Source organism: Primulina tabacum, chromosome 3 (genome assembly GCF_025594145.1).
Source record: "Primulina tabacum isolate GXHZ01 chromosome 3, ASM2559414v2, whole genome shotgun sequence".
NCBI classification, from domain to species: Eukaryota; Viridiplantae; Streptophyta; class Magnoliopsida; order Lamiales; family Gesneriaceae; genus Primulina; species Primulina tabacum.
In genome coordinates this window covers 22,641,595-22,666,349 of record NC_134552.1, presented here as the reverse complement: position 1 = coordinate 22,666,349, position 24,755 = coordinate 22,641,595, and the positions used below count along the sequence as shown (strand labels likewise).

The 24,755-nt window shown below is 36.7% G+C and overlaps 1 protein-coding gene across 1 annotated transcript; it reads left to right on the top strand.

The window, feature by feature from the left end:
* Window positions 1-18,801: 18,801 nt before the first annotated feature.
* On the top strand, window positions 18,802-20,714 carry LOC142541016 (8-hydroxygeraniol dehydrogenase-like). The gene is made up of 5 exons (XM_075647556.1): window positions 18,802-19,014; window positions 19,166-19,279; window positions 19,372-19,885; window positions 19,971-20,124; window positions 20,325-20,714. Exons 1-5 carry the CDS (start codon window positions 18,917-18,919, stop codon window positions 20,525-20,527), a joined length of 1,083 nt encoding a protein of 360 aa, XP_075503671.1. The 5' UTR covers window positions 18,802-18,916; the 3' UTR covers window positions 20,528-20,714.
* Window positions 20,715-24,755: the final 4,041 nt, after the last annotated feature.

Sequence of the window (24,755 nt, the reverse complement as noted above, 5' to 3'; positions counted from 1 at the left end):
GTTTTCCGCTTTATTTTATATCAAACTCGATTTAATTCATCAGTGTAAACATTCTTAGCACACGAGCTACTGCAGCTCTTGGAGAATATTTTTTTTGAAGCAACTCAAGGTACCCAGCACTCGGTCCTTCAAAAACTTCCCCTCAAGAATTGAATTAAAAACTACCCCTTAAAAATATAACCATTCATGCGATTTAAAAAGATATCTTACAAACATTTAACATTGAAGTAGTTTAGACAACACATTAACTGAAAGTATCAGTTCAGTTACATTCAAACCAACTGGATAAACATGATGTTTATTTAATCAAATAAGCGTCACTTGTATTATACATTTAAACACATCAACATGTGTAAGGAAAATGCTACTACAATAATAGATTTTAAAAAACATCAAATATCAGTCATTTTATATATAATAGAACTGAATATACCAGTAACTGGTTGCCTTGAACGCTTTGAAATGCTGCAACGATCTTGAGTCTCTTTTTGCCAGAGGAGCAAATAATTTGCCTTGGACTTTATCTCTGTGCTGTCTAACTGGTCGAGCTGACTCAAACTAAACTCAACTTGAAACGTCCACTACTGGTTTTTCTTAAATAATACAAAAAAAGTTTTTTTAAAAAAAATTCGGCCGAAATAAGATATACATATATATACTTTTTTTTAAAAAAAAATACTTTGCAGCATTTAAAAAAAACCATCAAATATATTTGAAAATTAAAAGGAAATAGTTCAAAACATAAAATCATCAAACTTTTGCCAATCTTAACATAGCAATATTTCAAAATAAATCTAACTCTAACTACCTCTCAAAAACAACTCAAAAGCATAATGACAGTCATAAAAATATTTAACATAAACTTTAAATCATAAATGCGGAAAACTAACGCTGGTCCTCGGGTTATGTGCACCTTCAGTCCAGTAAGATCAATCATCAATACCCCCAACAACATCAACATCATGCTCACCTGCATCGATTACACCTAGTGAGTCTATCGACTCAGCAACCCATAACAATAATAGCATTTAATATGTATACAATCACATAAAACAATGAAAATACTTTTACTTAAAATAACATTTCATATTATGCATTAACTTAAAAATTGTTCATCTCATCATAAACATATTCATTTCATCATATACGTATACGTTTTCTTTTCGTTGAATTCAGATCGTTAATTGTGACTTTCGTATTAGCTGAACTTCGATGGATCCATCTACGTATTACCACAGTACTGGGCGGCGGGGACATCAGCGACACTCTCACTCATCAACTTAGCCTTGGCCTTATATATAATCGTATCATCATAATCATCATATCATCGTATTAGTCACAATTACTTCACTTCCTTCAATATCTCATATTTTCATCACTTTAAAAAAATTAAGACATGCATAAATCATTTTTCTTTTAAACCAAGAATGCAACATATTTTTTAGCATTAACTTTCCATAATAAAAATTCATAAAAATTTAAAATAATCATATTAACATATTTTACAGCATTCAGGGCACTTCCAGCACGTGTAACATTTTTCAAGTGTAAAATGTCTATTTTACTCCTAGACACATAATTTTCCATAATTATTCCTAGACCTCGAAACAATGTCTCAAATCATTCCAAACTTACATATTATCTTAGAACACTCCCTTAAATATTCCTTAGCTTAAACTTTAGCTTTTCGATAATGTCCTCGATTCGTTTTTAAACTTAGATGTACATCCCGGTTTTAATTCGTATTGACTCGAAACTTAACCAAACTTTACCAAACTTGAACAAAAGATTCCTAACACATAACTAAGCCTTTTTCAACCCAAAATAAGCTGATTAAGACCCTCGAACCAGCCTAGATCTACTACTGAATTCGTTGCCCTATCTTATTCGAGCCCTAGCCTAACCAACCCCTGCAACCTTCGACCCTAGCTCTTAGCCAACCTGTCCATACCCTAGCTAACCATCTTATGACCACAAAAAAACCCTAGGAAAGCTACTGGACCGACCCTACCAAGCCTAGACGCCGCAGCGACTCAAACCCGTCGCTAGGAGTCTCACGCGTCCAAGCTTCATGCACGGCCCCTTGCCTTCACACCAGCCCTCATGCGGAAACCCTAGGACCTTTAATAGCCTCTTTTAGGACCCTTGAACATGTCCCTACAACAGCTACAAGCCGTGCCCTCCTAGGAAGCCATGTTCGAAAAACCCTAGCCCTTAAATCCAAATTTTCGTTCATCAAGGTACCCTATCTTGTCCAACCTTTAAACATGCACCTAAGGGTCCTTAAACATGTGAAAAAAACATCCCTTAAAGTTCCCCTACCATGGCAGCCCATTTGTGCATCATTAGGAATAGTTTTAAAAGAAGAAAACTCTACTTTTAATGCATGTATAGCCATAAAAACAAAAATATATAAATTATACCATGTTTTTCATGCAATCATGTATCAAACACATAATATGGTGTGAAAGATGAGAAAAGGAGGATTAAGGCGTGTCTTTCCGTATATTACGCTCGAAAACAAATTGGCGATGCGAGGAACGATAGCGAAGAGGAGGCCCTTGCTGAATTTTCTCCCAAAACTGTGACTTCCCTGGAGATATGAGGTGTGTGGCGTGTGGTGTGGCTGATGAAGAAGAGTCCTTGTTTTATTAAGGGTGAGAGGCGTGTGTTTCTATGGGGTTTTGGGAGGGTTTGCTAGCTTTTATTTTTAATTAAACTCATGGTGCAAGATTAGGCCCATTAACATGGCATAATAGGCCCATTAAGTAATTTTTAAAATATTTTGTTTAGGGGAGTTCGTGAAAATATTAGTCGAGTTCTCAAAAAGTTCATATTTTCGTCCAAAATCGAATACTGTCATTTTCGAAAATATCATTTAAAATATACCATACACTAAACAATTTAATATAATTATTTAATAAAAATAATTTTTCCTCATATGGCCCTCGGTCTCCATTCCTCGATCGCATCTCGAATAACCTTTAAAACACATTTTTATGCATTCTAGTTGAAAATCATATTTTAAACATATAAATATTCCTACCATATTTACTAGATGCAATTAAAATAATTTAATTAAAATACATAAGAAATTTGATAACTTGCATGCATGTGGTTCACGTTGACCTTCAAATTTTCGGAACGTTACACAACTAATGTTGAACCACATTGATCATCTATTTTGATCTGATATGACAATGAAGCAGCGGTATACTGCTGATGATTAAGCTCCTAATCATCCAACATTTCAGCTTAGCTGGGTTTCGTCTGTTGATCAGCTAAACTGGTAGGCTAGCAACTGAAATCTTGTCCACCGATCAGTTTAGTTGTTCTGCTGTCAGTTTGAACTCAAAACCCTGCAAGCTGCTAAAACAACAAGATTACAGAGTCGAGAAAAGTGGCTACAATGTTAGTTGCAGACAAGAAATCGTCTCTCTTCCCATGATAAACTCATATAAAATTTTTAAGAGGATTTTGAAATCCATTTTAAATAACATTTTGAAACATATTTTAAAATATCAGCTTTCAAATATCCTTTTTAGAACATCTAGCTCGGATACAAATTGATGGATCGATTTTGACACCTACGAGGATACTTCAAACACAATATTCTCAATGAGCTGCAATAGCTCGTATTCTAAGAATGTAAACACCGATGAATTAGATCGAGTTTTGTTTTAAACCAAGCGGAAAATACTCGAAATAATCCTTCGTTAAGAAAGTTGACTATTTTGAAAGCCTTTGATCAAATAAGTTTGAAAACAATAGTTAAACAATTAATTACACAAGATATGTTTATGGATGTTCGGAGACTTCAACTGCTCCTACGTCACCCCTTCTACCACCTCGGATAGGTTCCACTAGAATACTTTGAATATACAATCCCTTATACAAACCTACTCAACTTAGAACTTACACTACTGCCTAACTAAACTCCTAGCCTAGACTAAAGGCAACACCTTCCAGGACAGTGTTCTCACATACTGAGGGAATTGTGCTTCTAATCTAAGCTTATAACCCTGTGAAGTGGTCCCTCAAATCTGGGCTGATTGCTTCTTGTAAGCTGATGTGCATTATGCGTGCCCTTCTTCTTTTGATATTCACACACTCTTGTTTTTCCAACACTTGTATATTGATAATTTTGGTCTGGTATTTATAGAGCCATTACGACAGTATACCAAGACTCATCAAATATGTTCGTTGCAATTTGAATTCGTTTCTTGAAATACGTCTGTACTTTCTGATAGCCATTCTGGAACGTTTTGGCTTTAAGCGCTGCTGCAACGTCCATTATTGTCCTTTGACTGGACAAAAGTTTTTCCTCAATTCGCACAACTAGATACCATTTGAATAAGCTTGTCGTATACTGCAAACTGATTGATTCCTAGCTGATGTTCTGAACTAGTCAGTTGAACTGATCTTAAACTGGTTTGGTGAAATCAGTTGGCTCGTCAGCTGAACTGATTTCACTGCTTTAGTTGGGCTCTTCATCAGTTGAGCTCTTCATCAGTTGGTCGGGTTTTGAAAGTCTTCTGCTGAACCACCTATCAGCTGGACAATCAGTTGAACTAGTCATTGATATATCAGTTGAACTGATTCAGTTTGGGCAATTAGTTGGCGCTTTCAGTTTTGAGTCTCGATAGCTTCAGTTTTGGCTCGATAACTGATCAGTTCGAATCCTGATTAGTTTCAGCTTCTGTGCACTTAGGTAAATTCATTAGAAAAAAAATAACAAATTTTGTTAACATTAAAATCAAGATTGCGAACATGAAATGTTCCAACAAAACTTGTTTTGGTTTATATTGTACTACAATACTTGTTGTTTAGCAATTATGTGATTATTGAATAACGCTGGTGTTGAATAACCCCGATCTCAGGGCGTGACAGCGGACTTCAGCGAAATTTCCTTGTAAATTTTCTGAAGTTAGGCAGCACTCATATACAAAATCCAATAATTCAAATTTGAACCTTTTTTTGCTAGATTTTTTAAAAGAATTTTCTTGATAGATATTGTTTTTGAGGTAGAAATGATTTTTTTAGGTACGTCAATTTGGGTGAATTCAGGTCGGGTTGAAACAAGGATATTAAAAAAATCTGACTATAAACTGGACCAACATTAAAACTGTAAAACAGAATCCGATCAACCTAATCAACCCGATATGATTTTTTACAATGCAATATTATTAGTTTATTCTTCGTCAAAATAATTAAATAGAAATTCAAAACACATAATAATAATATTTTAATTTAAACCGACTGATCAACCCGATCTATATTTACAGTGAAAAAGTAACATTTTTAGGCTTTGGTTTAAACGTAAAACATAATAATTTTTGAGACATCTACTACTTAAAAATACTACTAAATTTTTTTTTTTAACTTAATTTCGAAATTTGAAATCTTGCATGCATGCACTACTGTTGAAAAATACACATTTATCAAAATAATCATGGTCAATCAACAGATAAAACAATGCAGTTTAAATTTGCCAACTCGGCCCTCAATCATGCATTAAAAAAATAAAATAAATAAAATCGTTCATGTCTACTCAAAGTTCATAAAAACGTGATGTGCGGAAAATTGTGGTCCTCGGGTCGTATGCGCACATTCAGCCCTGCCTACTCAGAGTTCCGCACCTCCCAGTATCCTCCTAAAAATGCTCACCTGCATCACACACTCCTAGTGAGTCTAAAGACTCAACACACATGTACTATTAATAGCAAATACATATACATAACATGCAACAGTAAAAGGTACTGTAATAAAATACGTTTCATGAACTTAAAAGTATACATGTAAATATGTCATGAAAAATCATATCACGTCAAAACAGCTCATCATATCATCATATGTTTATATATTTACTTTGATTGAATTCAGTTCATTAGTTGTACTTTCGTATCAGTTCTATCACATCAGCTCTATTTGATGGGTCCATCTACGTATAACCACGGTACCCGATGGCTATCGGACCTCAGCGACAATATTACCCATCCACTGGGCCTAGGCCTCATAATCATCATATATATATATCGTCAGTCACAACATATTTCCGTCCTTAAAAAACATCATTCTTTTCATCACTTAACAAAAATCATGCATATACGTAATTTTTCTTAAAACAAGCATGTAACATATTTTTTCATAATTTCATAAAAATCATAAACGTGATGCATAACATTTTAAAACACAATAAATTTGTACTCGGGGAGCTGCCAGGAAAATTATTTCGATTCAGGTGCAAAATAACTATTTTTCCCCTGAAAACCCAAAATGACCATTTTACTGTTGTAACCCTACATATTTCTTAGACATAAACTCAAATCAACCCGAAACTCAACCAAAATTTTCCAAACTTAAAACACAACTTAATATCATCAAATAAGACCTAAAACCCTCAAATTTGAACCACCTAAGGTACTCAAAACCTTGTTGCAGCCTACTGAAATTTCCAGCACATACTCTCGAAAACCCTAGCTGCCAAAAATCTCGGCCCTATCTCAATATCCGTTCCAACCAGCCTCGAACCAGACTACTTAGGATCAAGGTCCAGACCCTAATAGACTCAAATAACCATGACTTGGAGCACCACACATGCCCCAACACCCGTGCACTCGAACGACGCCTAACACACCAAATTTGCGGCCGTGACTACCCTTCGATCGGTTGGCTTCGAGACCAGCTCCAGCCATGTTCAGGCCATCTTGGACCATTAATTCGACCCACCAGGGTCTTGTTTATGGCTTGGAATGGCCCTTGCACAGCCGGCTCAGCCTCTCCCCAAAACCTTAGCGAAAACGAACCAACCTCCCAACACAACACCCCTCAGCTTCTACCATGTCACGCCTACCCTCGACTCCAGCCTTATGACAGCCATTTACCATCAAGCACAGCCCTTTTACTCGACAACACGACAGCCCCTTGCACAAAATTCGTGAAAACGTGAGTTATGCACACAAAAAAATCATTTTCATGCACCTTCAAAGAAAAAACGTAACAATCATGCATGGATTAGGAAGCCTTCATGAACGAAACATATAGCAGCAAGTATATAGCGTGAATTATGCAAAAATAAAGATATAAAGCGTGCCTTAGCGATTAAACAATCAAAAGCTTGAATATCTATGTGCGGGACGTGAACCGGATAGGTGGGGTGAAGCTTTTCTTGAAAGGAGCTATAGCCGAGCCCTTTGCTGCTGAAAACCGAAGGGTGGAGGCTGCTGAATGGGGGGAGGGGGCGGCCAAGGAGAATATTTAGGTTTAGGGTTTGATTATGTTAGATTTTAAGTAAATAAGACATGAACTAATGAGCCCTAATTAAAATTTGAAAGGGATTTGAGCCCATTAAGCATTAAAACCAACTCATCAAGCCCAAAAACACTCCCGAAAAATATTTCGTTTAGGTACATTTTTTAAAATATTGCCCGAGCCATCAAAAAGTCATCTGAAACGTTAAAATTTGCGTACCGGTTAAAAATATAGTCCGGCGGGTAAAATATCCAACCAAGGCCCATTTTCAAAAAATCATACTTGAAAAACCTCATTTTAAATAACTAAAAATAATTATGCAACAAAAATATTTTCCTGATAAATCCCCGGTCTCCGTTCCTCGTTCGAGCGCGATATGCATTAAGAAACCCTAATGCGTGAAACTTTAAAATAATCGTGAAATGAATCCTATCATGAAATAATTATTCATTAAATGCATGAAACACATTATTTAAATAAAATCCTAGAATGTATGCATTCAGATTACGTAAATCTAAATTTTCTGGGCCTTACATTTTTTATGGATCGGGCCGGATCGAAGATCCATCTTACGAAATTTACTTGTGAAATGATCTCATGATAATTTTTGTGATATGATAATTATGTTTCATGGGTTTAAATATTTAAATTTAAGAGTTTAATTATCTAAACTATTTATTACTCTGCAAAATTTTTTTTAAGAAATAAATTTTACATGATGAATATTGATGGTATCAATATAGAGTAAAAAAAATATTCAAGCATCACAAAGTAACTTTCAAGTTTCAAACTCCACTTCTCCACTGTTTAACACTTTTTCGTGCAAATCAAACTTGGAAAAAAAAATATAAAAATACTAGGTAGATTCGGATTGATTGGTGACTTAATTCTCCTTCCAGGTCTAACCAAACCCATTCTATCCCAAATTGTTTAGGTTAAATTTCGGTCAAACCCGATGTCACGCCCCGAGACCGGAGTTAGTTGACACCGGCGTTATTCAACAATCACATAATTGCTAAACAACAAGCCTCGTAGTACAGTATACACCAAAACCAGTTTATATATCATAAATACCATAAAAATGGAATTGTCTTTACAATAGTACATCTGAAACGATAAAAATCTGCGGAAGCGTTTATATCTTGGATTAGAAACTCACAATAACATATTCTTAATTAAAATTATTCATGCGACCACTATCAGTCCAAGAGCTGGTGTCCGATTCTTCTTTCTTTATTTCTTCTTCTGATTTATCTGGGAGGATAGAGTAAGGGGTGAGTATTTTGGGAAATACTCAGCAAGTGGGGGCCGTTCGAGCACAACATAAAAATATTTACACCATTTTCGAAAATAACACATAAACATATCATGCTTTTCGTAACATATCATCATATTCATATCATAACAGCACTGCGATTTTTCCACCTTCTATGGTTTACTGATATCAGTCCCTAAGTTTTAATCCTCTAAGGGGGCGAGGCCATAAAACGGTTCTATCCCACCGTAAAGGGCCATATGTTGGAATTCCACCCATTTTCAGGGAATCCTCACAGTGCCAACACGTAACGTACTAAAATCGCAAAAAAACGTAGAAACAGAGTGAAGGTGCTCAACCGAAACTTTCGAAAACGAAATAATTCATACGCAACATATTTTAAAACAAGCCCACTTATCTTATACTGGAAGAATACGTGAAGAACTCAGAAACCATAGAAGAATCATGTTTCAAAAATGCAACATCACATCTACCGAAAAATCAGCCGTCTTGTAAAATTTCTTGCACCTTATTGAACTGTTGGATCGGGCTCAAACTTTTAAGGTACGTTCACAAGTATGTTACATAAATTATGAACGGTGGAGATCGAGTTTGAAAGTCTCTTTGACCTGCTTATGAACAAAAACCGTAGGTATGCTGAATTCTCGCCTAAAATCTGGGCAGTTTTCTTGCAAAGGCTATAAACGAAAAACTAACTGTTGGATTTTTCTGAAATTTGGATATGTTATTCGAAACATATCAAATCATATTCTGAACAGTGGAGATCGGATTCCAAGCAATTGAGCGAGAGAAACGAATTTCTGAACTTCGAAAAAATTTTGATGACTCGTGCAGAATTTTAGAAGCAAAATTTTGAAAATTTGGGGAGGAACTCAAAAAATTCATGTAAATACTGAATGAGAGGGTCCTCCTATTTATAAGGGTGATGTAAAAATCCTACCATAATTCGATTGATATTTCTTCCATAATTTCTCGATAATTATTCCATAATTATCGAGATACTCATTCCTTAAATATTAAGATGCTACCTTGTTGAGAAAATCTACCTTGTGTGCAATATTTTCTTCCAAATTTAGTAGATGTCCAGCCTTAATTTATCGTGTATCTTGCACCGGATTTCGATTTCCATGTATTATTTATATTTTCGAATTTATTATAACTCGAAAATAAATTCTTATACATGTCTATATTTAATTAATTACGTGTCCAAAAATTTGGGTTCTCACATCCCTCTCTCTTATTGGAAGTTTCGTCCTCAAAACTTGAGTCGGCTTGACCTTGGAAAAGGTAGGGGTATTGCTTGCACATTTTCCCTTCAAACTCCCACGTACTTTTCTTGTTCTGTGTAGTTTGACCATTGCACCTTGACGTAGGGAATGATACGTCGTCTCAGTACTTGGTCCTTGGTGTCAATCATATGAATATAGACATCTTTATATTTCAGCTCTTTCCCCAAGTTACCTTTGATTGTGAGCGGTTTAATTTCCACAACATGACTTGGGTTTGGGATGTATTTTCTTAGTTTGGACTTGTGGAATACATTGTAAATTCTAGATATATCTGGTGGCAATGCTATTACGTAAGCCAATGTGCCAATCTCTCCAGAATTTTGAATGGTCCTATGTACCGAGGATTCACTTTTTCAACTTTACCGAATCTAATGATTCTTTCATTAGTGAGACCCATACATAAGGTGTTTCACCAAATGTGAATTCCATTGGTCTCCTTTTAAGATTAGACTAACTCTTTTGTTGGTCTTATGTAGCCTTGAGTCTGTCTTTGATGGCGGCCACTTTTCCATTGTCTCTTGGATTAGTTCTTGCCAAGCTATGGCTATCTTCACTATTTTGTCCTAGTATAGTGGTGATCGATACTTTCGTCCGTAAAAGCTTCAAATATATTCATTCCAATATTTCCGTGATAACTGTTATTATAGGAGAATTCTATCAGGAATATATCTTCACTTCAATTACTACTGAAGTCTATGGCACATGCCCTTATCAAACCCTCTAGGGTTTGAATCATTCTCTGTTTTGCCATCAGTTTGAGGGTGATAAGCCGTACTAAGAGTAACTTTTGTTCTCATGGCTTCTTGAAAGTTCTACCACAAACGTGACACAAATCTTGGATCTCTATCCGACATTATGATTCTAGGCACTTTATGTAGCCGTATAATGTTTATCCATGTATAGAGTAGCCAACTTGTCAATATTATAATTTCTTTGGACAAGTACAAAGTACGCAGATTTTATGAGTCTATCTACGATTATACGTACCCTGTCGTGACTCTGTATTGACTTTGACAATTCTACAACGAAATCCATGGAAATATGTTCTCATTTCCATTCTAGGATTCTAAGGGTTGCAGTAGTCCTTCTAGTCGTTGATACTCGACTTTCACTTATTGGCATACTTGTCACTTAAATATAACCTCGACGACATCTATATTCATTCTGTTTCACCAGAAACTTTTTTTCAAATCTTTATACATCCTTGTACTGACTGTATAGATCTGGAATGTTGACTTATGCGCCTCTTACATCACTTCTTATCGAATATTGTCGATGTCTGGCACACACAATCGTCCTCTCATCCCTAGGATTCCGTCTGGATCCACTTGAAAATCTGACTAATTTATTTCCTTGACTTGTTCTCTGAACTTTTCTAGTGTCATGTCTCAACTCTGATTTAACTTGACTCCTTCCCGAAGGCATTGTTTCGCGGAGAGTGATGTTATGTTATCTTACCCATGTTTGAATCAAAGCATCGGCTACCTTATTTGTCTTGCTGGCGTGGTAGCTTATTGTGAAGTCAATGTCGGCCTTGAGTAACTCTATCCACCTTCTTTGCCTCATTTTTAATTCTTTTTTCATGCACAAATACTCGAGGCTTGGTGGTTTGTGAATATTTCACACTTAGCATCGTAGAGATAGCGTCTCCAAATTTTCAAAGCAACGATCACTGCTGCCAACTCGAGATCGTGAGTAGCATAGGTTTGCTCATGCGGCTTCAGTTGACTCGCCTGTCTCGCATGAGTACGCATCTGATATCTTCCTTTGATGCTTTACTGTAGATGGTAAAATCGTTGTCCTCAGTAGATAATACCAAAATTGGTGCAGATGCTAGCTTCTCCTTTAATGTTTGAAAGCTCTTTCACATCTTTCTCTTCAGTTGAATTCATAGTTCTTTGTGCGAGTCTCTCAGTGATATGCCTACTGAAGAGAAGCCATCGACGAATTTCAGCTAATAGCATGGTAATCCAAAGAAACTTCTAATTTCTGTTGCATTCTTATGTTTCGGATAACTTAGAATTTCATCTACTTTCTTTGGGTCCACTGATACTTTGATTTCGATCTTACATGACCTTATTCTGAATGCTGACATTGGGGTGTCTTCTGCTCTGACCTATAGCTGATGATAGCATGTCCTCAGGTCAAGCTTGGAGAAGAATATAGCTCCTTTACGTTGATCGAAAAGATCTTTTATCATTGGAAGAAGATATTTATTCTTGATTGTGATCTTATAGAGTTCTCTATAATCTATACACAATCTCATACATTAATAATTCTTCTTTACAAATAGGACCGGGGCTCCTCACAGAGATGCATTTGGCCTAATCCATTATTTTTTTTTATCTAACAACTATTGGAGTTATTCTTTTAGCTCCTTGAGTTCGTCTGGAGCCATTCGGTACAGTTTATTGGAGATTAATGCATTCTCGAACTCTACTTCTTAGTCCGAGGACATTCCAAGAAGCTTTTCTGTAAAAACGTCTGAAAATTTTCGTATTACTTGAATATCTTCCAATTTCAGCTTATCTCCTTCTTGCACTTTGTTCATCATTGCTAGGTAAACTTCTTCTCCCGATATTATGGCTTTCCAATTCTGGGTAACAGAAAAAATGCATTTCTGTTCCTTGGCATAGCCATGGTATCTGATTTCTTCTTGGTTTGGGGTTCAGAGTTTGACATTTTTACTCTGGCCATCTACTCTCGCACGGCTCTTAGCTAATCAGTTCATCCTTAGGATGGCGTCGAAATCTACCGAAGTGAGTTGAATTAAGTCGGCACTGAATATATGCGAATTGATACTAATTTTATCTTATCTTGAAATTATCCCAATTACTATCTCAAAACTTAAAACTCATATAGAATATTGAAACTTAACTCAGTATTGGTCTATAGCTTATTGACTTAAATCCCGAAAATTATAACCTAGTCGTTACCTCAAATAATTATTCTTTTACTAAATCTTACTTTCATCAAGATCACGAGCCTATCACGCTCTAAAACAAAGGAGTTCATTGAATGTCATTCTCTTTGAATCATTCTTAGTACCATAAAATTCAAAACTTATTGTACTATACTTTCCTTGATACCCATCAATATCTCATAACTTACTTTTTTTTTTACGTAAGGTCGTAGCCTACTTGTTATCCCAAAATAATATAAATTCCTTAACCTGATGATATTTTCTCACAAGATATTCCAATGTCCTACATATTTAAAGTTAGCGCTTAATATTCTTAATAACCCAAACATATTGCTCACACAATTAACTATCGACACAAAATCAACATCTATAGTACAGTACCCAAAACTTATTATATAATCCTTATATCAACTTTTCTCATATTAGTTTTCATAAATAACTTATCATTCTCGAGTCAATTTTTTTTCTCCTTAAATCAGAAGCTTAAGTCAACTTATCTCTGATAGATATATTCCCAAAATAAATATAAATACTAATTGTCTTCATGATAAAATTTCAAAAAAAATCGACAAGTAGTTCAAGAAACACGTTGAACGAGATTTTCGAGAAAGTTTCCAAAAGTAGAAAGTTTGGACATTGACCCATGGATAGAAAGAATACGTCGAGAGGATTCTAGAACAGTCGACAGAATTAAATTCTAAGTTTCCTATGAAAAGTTAGGAATTCTACGAAACTTTCCTAAAATAGCAAAAAAAGGCGATTTCGGAGGTCTAAACGAAAGATTTTCTCGTTTTCTGACCACGCCTCACATCAAAGTTGTGAATAATACTTGTTGGAAGTTCCGAACGGGACTGCATCAGCCTTTTGCCATAATCTGACAAATTTTTCTTCCCAACTGGATTATGAACCTGGCGGCTCTGATACCACTTAAATGTCACGCCCCGAGACCGGAGTTAGTTGACATCGGCGTTGAGTAAATCAAGGTTCTTTGCAACATCGTGTAACTGGTGTCCAATTAATCGAACTCGTCGCTCATCTGTATACTCCAATGAGTCAAACAGCATTTCAATATCATCAAGCCAACTCTCGCACTCCACAGCATTCTCTGTTCCTTTCAAAGTTGGCGGGTGAAATGACTGAAATCTTTTCAGTAACGTTTCCATTGGAGTCGGGGTTACATCCATTGGAGGATTTGATGTACTACCCTGTTCTGGGATTCGTCTGAGAGACATATCTGGTTTTCAACAGGATTAGCAACTCAAATACAACAACCAACTCCAGCCCTCCTCTGATCATCTTACTGCTGATCTAGAATCGGTGCTGATCCATTCTCAGTAAAACATATTACTATATCAAATTAGATAAGGAAGTAACATGTATTAAAGCAGTAAGACATGCTAGCATTCAAAAGCAGGAAAGAAAACCTCAATCTACCCCGCTCACTAGCCTCTTCTGTCTGAATCTAAAGAATCTATCGCTCTGATACCACCTGTTGTGGGGACCCGGACGCTAATCATCTTCTTAATCGTCATTGAGACTAATTTAATCAATTAGAATAAACAGGGTCTAAATTTTTTTGGATTAAAACATGTATCTGATCTGACCACATGACTCAATACAAATCTGTACCTAAATCAAGGACTCATTTCTAATCTAGGGATCCCGATCTAATTTAGACTTTGGGATGCTGTATCGAATGTCTACAATAGACGTCGATCTACATCTAAGCTCATCAATACCCCGTAAGTCTAGAGTCTTAGCGGTTCTGTCAAAGACTCGACGGTTCTGCCCTAGCCAGGCTGATCTGCCCTAGACTCGAACTTTTGTTCTGCTATAATTCAATAGACTAAACATATCAATCTGATAATTTGCAAATATCAATGCAATGAAATAAAGTATGTGATTTAGGGAAACTCAAGTCAAACCTAACTTGAGTTGTGCAATCCCGAATCAAACATTTATTTATACCTTTTTTTCTGTCGCTCTGATACAATCGAAGTCTCGACTCAAAGTCTGTCAATGTTCAATCTGGCAATGATAATATCAATATACTGTATTAATATTCTATTCAAATCAAGACATCTCTGTCTTATTAAATTCTGACGGTACAACAGTATAATTCTGCGATACCGGTGATACCACACCAGTATATACTAATTCCAATAACTTATAATCAACCACCGTACAAATCTGACATCACATCTCAGTCAATTTAATTCTGAAATCCATAACAATTCCATAATCAATTTGTTTCTTAATCTGACTTCGATTCTATGATGTCTACTATGTCAAGAACACTATATATGAATCGTATCTGATTCTGGACATAGCATAATTTCAAATCTTAACAAAACGTAACAAAACTTACGTCCTGTAGTAGCTTTCGTTGCTAGGAACACGGTGTCCTACTCGAATTCAAATTTGGACGGCCGGATTGACCATAAATCAAATTCTGAAATCAACGAGCAATTCCCCCTCAACTTTTGTTTTTCCTTTCTTCTGAGGAAAGAGTTGCATAAATATATATATATATATATATATATATATATATACCAACGTTGCATAATACACCACATGTCGATTTTTCCTTTTGCATGACTCGCGCATATGCGCGGCATTACTGGCGCATATGCGCGAGACTTACTGGTCTCGGCCTTGGCAGCTCGCGCATATGCGCGACTTATTTCCGCGCATATGCGCGAGGTCCTCTGGACTTCGCTTGCATAGGCTCGCGCATATGCGCGACATCTTCCGCGCATATGCGCGAGGTCTTCTGCCTGTTTGGCGCATGTGCGTGCATCCGGTCGCGCATGTGCGTCGATGCTACTGTCCTCGCACATAAATTTTCACACGCGATCTCATTTTGTGTCTCGGTTAGCCCTTTCATAATCGTCTCGATTAAAATCAATAATCGTAATTTAACACTATATAAAATCTCGGGCATTACACATGCAACAGTAAAAGGTATTGTAATAAAATATGTTTCATGAACTTAAAAGAATGCATGTAAATATGTCATGAAAAATCATATCATGTCAAAACAGCTCATCATATCATCATATGTTTATATATTTACTTTGATTGAATTCAGTTCATTATTTGTACTTTCGTATCAGTTCTATCACATCAGCTCTAGTTGATGGGTCCATCTACGTATAACCACGGTACCCGATGGCTATCGGACCTCAGCGACAGTATTACCCATCCACTGGGCCTAGGCCTCATAATCATCATATATATATATATCGTCAGTCACAACATATTTCCGTCCTTAAAAAACATTATCCTTTTCATCACTTAACAAAAATCATGCATATACGTAATTTTTCTTAAAACAAGCATGTAACATATTTTTTCATAATTTCATAAAAATCATAAACGTGATGCATAACATTTTAAAACACAATAAATTTTTACTCGGGGCGCTGCCATGAAAATTATTTCGACTCAGGTGCAAAATAACTATTTTTCCCCTGAAAACCCAAAATGACCATTTTACTGTTGTAACCCTACATATTTCTTAGACATAAACTCAAATCAACCCGAAACTCAACCAAAATTTTCCAAACTTAAAACACAACTTAATATCATCAAATAAGACCTAAAAACCTCTAATTCGAACCACCTAAGGTACTCAAAACCTCGTTGCAGCCTACTGAAATTTCCAGCACATACTCTTGAAAACCCTAGCTACCAAAAATCTCGGCCCTATCTCAATATCCGTTCCAACCAGCCTCGAACCAGACTACTTAGGATCAAGGCCAGACCCTAATAGACTCAAATAACCATGACTTGGAGCACCACACACGCCCCAACACTCGTGCACTCGAAGGACGCCTAACGCACCAAAGTTGCGGCCGTGACTACCCTTCGATCGGTTGGCTTTGAGACCAGCTCCAGCCGTGTTCAAGCCATCTTGGACCACGAATTCGACCCACCAGGGTCTTGTTTATGGCTTGGAATGGCCCTTGCACAGCCGGCTCAGCATCTCCCCAAAACTTAGCGAAAACGAGCCAACCTCCCAACACAACACCCCTCAGCTTCTACCATGTCACGCCTACCCTCGACTCCAGCCTTATGACAGCCATTTACCATCAAGCACAGCCTTTTTACTCGACAACACGACAGCCCCTTGCACAAAATTCGTGAAAACGTGAGTTATGCACACAAAAAAATCATTTTCATGCACCTTCAAAGAAAAAACGTAACAATCATGCATGGATTAGGAAGCCTTCATGAACGACACATATAGCAGCAAGTATATAGCGTGAATTATGCAAAAATAAAGATACAAATCGTGCCTTAGCGATTAAACAATAAAAAGCTTGAATATCTATGTGCGGGACGTGAACCGGATAGGTAGGGTGAAGCTTTTCTGGAAAAGAGCTATAGCCGAGCCCTTTGCTGCTGAAAACCGAAGGGTGGAGGCTGCTGAACGGGGGGAGGGGGCGGCCAAGGAGAATATTTAGGTTTAGGGTTTGATTATGTTAGATTTTAAGTAAATAAGACATGAACTAATGAGCTCTAATTAAAATTTTAAAGGGGTTTGAGCCCATTAAGCATTAAAACCAACTCATCAAGCCCAAAAACACTCCCGAAAAATATTTCGTTTAGGTACATTTTTGAAAATATTGCCTGAGCCATCAAAAAGTCATCTGAATCGTTAAAATTTGCGTACCGGTTAAAAATATAGTCCGGCGGGTAAAATATCTAACCAAGGCCCATTTTCAAAAAATCATACTTGAAAAACCTCATTTTAAATAACTAAAAATAATTATGCAATAACAATATTTTTCCTGATAAATCCCCGGTCTACGTTCCTCGTTCGAGCGCGATATGCATCAAGAAACCCTAATGCGTGAAACTTTAAAATAATCGTGAAATGAATCCTATCATGCAATAATTTTTCATTAAATGCATGAAACTCATGATTTAAATAAAATCCTAGAATGTATGCATTCAGATTACGTAAATCTAAATTTCCCGGACCTTACATTTTTTATTGATCGGGCCGGATCGAAGATCCATCTTACGAAATTTACTTGTGAAATGATCTCATGATAATTTTTGTGATATGATAATTATGTTTCATGGGTTTATATATTTAAATTTAAGAGTTTAATTATCTAAACTATTTATTACTCTGCAAAATTTTTTTTAAGAAATAAATATTACATGATGAATATTTATGGTATCAATATACAGTAAAAAAAATATTCAAGCATCACAAAGTAACTTTCAAGTTTCAAACTCCACTTCTCCACTGTTTTACACTTTTTCGTGCAAATCAAACTTTGAAAAAAAAATATAAAAAAACTAGGTAGATTCGGATTGATGGTTGACTTAATTCTCCATCAAGGTCTAACCAAACCCATTCTATCCCAAATTGTTTGGGTTAAATTTCGGTCCAACCCGATCTGACACGAACCCTAAAAGTCTTAATCTTAACATGATTTTTTCGTGTCAGGTTTATTTTTGACGCTCTATTGTTTGTTACGATTTGTTCTCAAACTTGAAATCTATCTCAATCCTAAATTTAAAACATTAATACCAGATGAGCTATAAACCATAGCCTACAAGTTTTACTCCATTTTCTTATTAAATTTAACCCAAAAAATCTTGTGAGATCATATCACCAATTAGTTTTGTGAAACATATCTCCTTCCTAACCCATGAAATACATTAATTTTTATGTCAGAAATACTAATTTTCACTCTAGGTGTATATCAGGTTGACATGTTTTATCAATATAGATACATGAGATCATATTACAAATTATACACACAAAGATCCAGATTATTATATATAATTAGTTGGAATAGGACAAATCTTTTTTGGCTCTTTCATACAAATTAGTAAATTACTCTCGTCTCAACCTTTACAAGGTAGTGATGAGTTTCACACATTCAAAGCTCGGCCCACGCGGAATTAATTAAGAGAAAAGACTGGGAAGAAAATTACTCTAAATTTAATGTATTCATATATTATTTCAAAGTAGCCATTTTGACTTTTGAATGGTTATTACATACAAATTCATTTCCAGATGTTTTATCAAAAGAATATTATATTATGACTTCATTAAAGCTTTCCCCGAAACTATAAATTCCGTTGTTTTCGACTGCCTCATTCACCGCCTTCCTATACTAATCATTATATTTCGAGAGCGAGGATTCATCAATGTCGCGATCACCAGAAACAGTGCACCCTGTCAAGGCCGTTGGATGGGCTTCAAAGGACACTTCTGGGATCTTAGCTCCTTTCAAGTTCTCTAGAAGGTACTGTACGGATATATATGAGATTTTCATTTGTTCTCGAGATTTTATAGAGCTGGGAATGATGAAAGTTTTGAGTCTTCTTTCATGATAAAGAAGGGCTTTAGTTTGTTTTTTTCGGCTTGTATATTATATTTTATGGGTTGTCTTGTAGGGCTACCGGGGAGCATGATGTGCGGTTCAAAGTTCTATATTGTGGGGTGTGCCATTCTGATCTTCATATGGCCAAGAATGAGTGGGGATTCACCATATATCCTATTGTTCCTGGGTAAGAATATTTACTCTGCTTATGTATTTGTTTGTTCATGAGTTAGTTATCCGAGGATTTGACTCATCGAGTATAATTTCCTTGATGTCTAGGCATGAAATTGTCGGGATAGTAACTGAGGTTGGTGAAAAGGTGGAGAAGTTCAAGGTTGGGAACAAAGTAGGCGTGGGATGCTTGGTAGGGTCGTGCCGCCAATGTGATCAGTGCGCTGTCGACCTAGAAAATTACTGTCCCAAACAAATACTCACATATAGTATGCCTTACTTTGATGGTACTGTGACATACGGAGGTTACTCTGATATCATGGTTGCTGACGAGCATTTCGTCATTCGTTGGCCTGAGAATCTGCCTCTTGATGTTGGCGCTCCTCTCTTATGTGCTGGGATCACGACTTACAGCCCATTAAGGTACTTTGGACTTGACAAGCCGGGGATGAAAGTCGGCGTGGTTGGTCTTGGTGGCCTCGGCCACCTGGCCGTGAAGTTTGCTAAGGCTTTCGGGACTCATGTGACAGTCATCAGCACGTCGATTAACAAAAAGAAGGAAGCTATTGACATTCTTGGCATCGATGAGTTTTTAGTTAGCCATGACCCTGAGCAGATGCAGGTTTCTCTTCTTTTCTTTTTTTCAGTTTCAGTATTCGAGTATGATCGATGGGATTACCATTTATTATTTGATTTCGCGTGCGTAGGCTGCAGCAGGGTCGCTGGATGGTATAATTGACACCGTGTCCGCGACTCATCCGCTAGTACCTTTAATAAGCTTGTTAAAGCCCCATGGAAAGCTTGTCTTGGTCGGTGTTCCGGAAAAGCCTCTTGAGTTGCCCTCCTTGCCCCTGATTATAGGTGAGCATAATGTCTGTTACGAATATGCATGAAACAAAAACTTTAAATTGAGAAAAATATATATAATCTTAAGATACCTATCCTTCATGGTTTTCCATTTGCTATGTTATATACTTCTAGCCACGCAGTCTTTTCTTTCGTTATATTGCACAAACTCTTAACATTAACAACTTATTCACTGGTTGAAAAATGAATGCCAGGGAGGAAGTCGGTATCTGGAAGTGGAATCGGGGGAATAAAAGAGACGCAAGAGATGATCGATTTTGCCGCGAAACACAAAATACTACCAGATGTGGAGATGATCCATATAGATTACATAAACACAGCTATGGAGCGTCTGGTGAAATCTGATGTGAGGTATCGGTTCGTCATTGACATCGAAAAGTCCTTGAAAGTTGATTAAGACATTGGAAAAGTTTGCCTCTACATAAGTTTGCTTCTGCTATACGAAGAATGGGAATAATGCATGGACTGTGTTTTTGCAACTCTTTTTGTTTCCAAAGTATGTATGTGATGCTAGCTGCTACAATAAGTGATATTGATGTGTCGTATAATGTACTTGCAATAGTATGATTGACATGAAACGTCTCTTTCTTTTTAACTTTAAAAAACTACTAAATTTTTTATAAAAAAAATTTCTTTAAAATTCAAAACCATCACATTTATAAAATATTTTAACATCCAACGTCAAAACTTCAAAACAAGAATAAAATCGTTCTAGAATAATCTTCAAACTTCTCCTTAGAAACTTTAAATATAAATCTAGTGGTGCGAAAAATAAAAGTCCCTCGAGAGTGTACTGTCGGGCCTGATTCACTCAAACGTCAGCGCCTCTCTCAATATCATCCTCACATGCAACAATTCAAACCTATTGAGTCTGATATAGCACGTACATAAGTATACAATCACATGCGTAAAAATTATGCTAACAAAAAATAGATTTGTCATGCAAGCATCAAACCTTCAAAAATATGAAACTTTTGAAATCATGCTTAAATATGAACATTTTCCATAAAATAACATTTTTAAGTGAAGTCTGATCTTCGACAGTGACAACATTCAATCGATTGATCAATCTATAAACAATAGTACTAGACCCCCGGGTTCAACGTCCACTTCTTCGTCGATCCCTCCGACTATCATAAAATAACTTCACCGTTCACTTCTTCAACGAATCCATAATTAGTGAGATTTCCGCCCCTGTTTTCGACGGTTCACTCTCTTATCATTGCAGGGTCACCGTTCTCGTTTCTAAGGGATTCCTTACTACTTTTACGACACGATAAATTCATATTACTCAAAAATATTTTTCTTTACTTGGTCATTTCATAAAAACATGCATAACTTTCAATATTCTTTAAAACTTCCAAAAAAATGGCTAATATCATTTGTATACATCGAGACTGATAAAAATAGTATAAACATGTAGATACGTTAAAACTTCTGAAAATAGCATATATGAAGGATCGTGTGCTGTGCACCTTGCGGTGCTTCAAACACAATATTTTTTAAGAGTTGCAATAGCTCGTGTTCTAAGAATGTTTATGTCGATGAATTAATCGAGTTTGATATTAAATCAAGCGGAAAACACTTGACATAATCATTCGTTAAGAAATTAACACCGATATATTTTATATCCTGTGTATCTGAGTAACTGAAAATAAATGGAATCAGTTGTGACATATATCAGTTCAGTTATGGTGAAAACTGAACTGACAAATGTTCTAACTGATCAAATCAGTTTGAAAACAATAGTTAAACAATTAAATACACAAGATATGTTTATGGATGTTTGGAGACTTCAACAGCTCCTACGTCACCCCTTCTACCACCTCGGGTAGGACACACTAGAAGACTTTAATTTATAAAATTGATTTGTACAAACCCACTCAGCTTAGAACTTACCCAACTGTCTAACTGAACTTCCAGACTAGACTGAAGGCAGCACCTTCCAGTCAACACTTGTTTAACATCTGTGTGTCAAAGACAATATACACAAGTTTATTGTCTTTATTCAAGACCATATTTGAGTGATGGGTGTGTGTGTGTGTGAGAACTGATCTCTGATTACAACATGAAAGTGTTCTCACACACTGATGGAATTGTGCTTCTAATATAAGATGATAACACAATGAAATGTTCCCTCTATGCTGATTGCTTTTTGTAAGCTGATAAGCAATAAGCATGCCCCTTTTTCCCTGTATCTTCACACACTTGTTGTTCACCTCTCGTTGTATATTTGTCTTCACTGGTCATCTATTTATAAGCGAGAAACTGATCGTACAGTGAGGCTCAATAATTTTATCCGTTGCAGCTTGAATGCGTTCCTTGAGATTCATGTCTCGACTTTCCGACATCTATGCTGGAACTTTTGTCTTTAAGTGTTGCTGCAACGTCCATTATTGTACCTTGATCGTACAATAGCTTTTGTATCGTTGTGCGTAGCTGTAATCCACTTAGGTAAGCTTGTTTTGATCTGCAACTGATTGAATCTTCATTGATGCACCTAACTGGTCATCTGGACTGGTATTCAGTTGGACTAGTGAAATCAGTTAACTCGTCAGTTGAACTGATTTTACTCTTTCAGTTGAACTGGTCAGTTGGGCACTTCATCAATTGAGCACTTCATCAGCTGACCGGGCTTTTGAAGGTCTTCTGCTGAACTGCCTATCAGTTGGAAAATCAGTTGAACTGTTCTTTGATATATCAGTTGAGCTGATTCAGCATGTGCAATCAACTGGCATTTTCAGTTCGCATCTGTTAGCTTCATTTTTGGCTCGATTAACTGATCAGTTCGAAGCCTGATCAGTTCCAGCTTCCTGCGCACTTAGGTAAATCATTAGAAACAAAATAACAAGTTTTGTTATCATCAAAATAAAGATTCCGAACATGAAATGTTCCAAAAATATATCATGTATATGCTTTAAAAATTCAAAAAATAACATTTAACAAGATATGGAATTGTTTTAGGAAGGTGCAAACCGCCCTCGACTTTCCTTGAACCTACCGCACGCAACTCTATACTTACCCGGACGACCCCAGACTTCGACTTAAGGGTAACGACTTGATTCCAAAATTTGAAAAACACCAAAAATTTCCAGAAGCTTGCTGGAAATTTCATCTTATGACGTATGTTTTAAAAACAACTTGAGTCGCTTACCGAACGACACTTTTACCCCCGTGTTTGCGTTTTCGGGCAAACAAATGACCAGACTACCCTTCCGACTAGAACCAACCCAAGACAGACCTTTATTAATATCCCATGACCCATTTTATTCAGTGGAAGTCCCCAAGAACAAGAGATTTAACCCGGGCCCCATTTTGTCACTATTTTGACACGTTTGGACATTTTACGACTCTGAACTGACCAAGGCTCGAAATGACCCCAAACCATGCCCTAGACCTCTTCCTTAGACATAAGTTAAGCTCGTGACCAGGCCCTTTTGGACTCGGACCAGACGCCCTGAGCAATAGACCTCCCAAACTAGCGCTGCATCAAACACAATCCTTGCGCGTAGCAGGGACTCGAATGCTCCAGTAGCTGTTGCAGCCTTTGGCTCGACTCCAAGCTCACACCTGCCACTCTCCAGGACCCTAAGTCACATCCCTGGCCCCTGGTCCAGCCCTTTCCACCATCCCCTAGTCCCATAGAATAACATGTATCAAAATAGCCCCTAGACGGCAGCTTTTGCACTCTCGGCTGCAGCGTGGCTCCACCAAGTCCAAGCCCTAACCGACCGCGACCAAGACCTTCCTAGGACCCTAAACCAACCCTCCAGACCATGGCTAGGACTCCATGCATCCCCCTTAGCTGTGAGTTACACCAAAACCCGTTTCCCCCTCTATGCTTACACGCATGATGCGTTCACGGCCAAGCGTCCTTACCGGTCTTCCCTTTGGCTTTTGTCCCTTCAAAAACTATTCTTAAACATTTAGAACAGTGCATGAATCTCTTGGTTTGCATCTCTCCTTCAATAATTCCCAGAAACAACAATTTTTTTTTATAAAAACATGACATGCACATGCATAAAAATTTAAAACCATCAAGGCCATAAACTTTCACACATAACTCGCATACATGCAATAATATGGAGTGAATGGTGCATAAAGAAAGGTTTAAAAACGTGCATTTTCATTTAAAATGCTCGAAATATAAATATCAAAGCGGTGGTACATCGGTGACGAACGGGGACGATTTCTATCCTTTTTCTACCCTTGTCAAAACCCCACCAAAAACCCACCTTAGGATGCTAGGGATTCGGAAGATCGTTATTGGAAGAAAGAACGAGGAAGAAAATCGAAGAACGAAGAAAAAAAAATCGAAAACTTCCCTTGCCTAGAACTCCATGTTTCGGCCGTTGCTTTCTTTTCCTACGCAAATTGAATGTGTGTTTAGGTGTGTGTATGTGTTTAGGATTTAATTATATATACATATATATAAACAAAAAGGTTTCTTAATCACTTAATTAATGGGTTTTATTAACCCTAATTTTTGTTTAATAAATTAGATATTTTAAGACCAACAAAATCATTAGGCCTCAAATTTAAAAGATTTAAAACACTTATTTCCAAAATCTCATATAAATTACATTAAATGTCTTGCTCCACTAATTAATTTAAATTTGACCCTA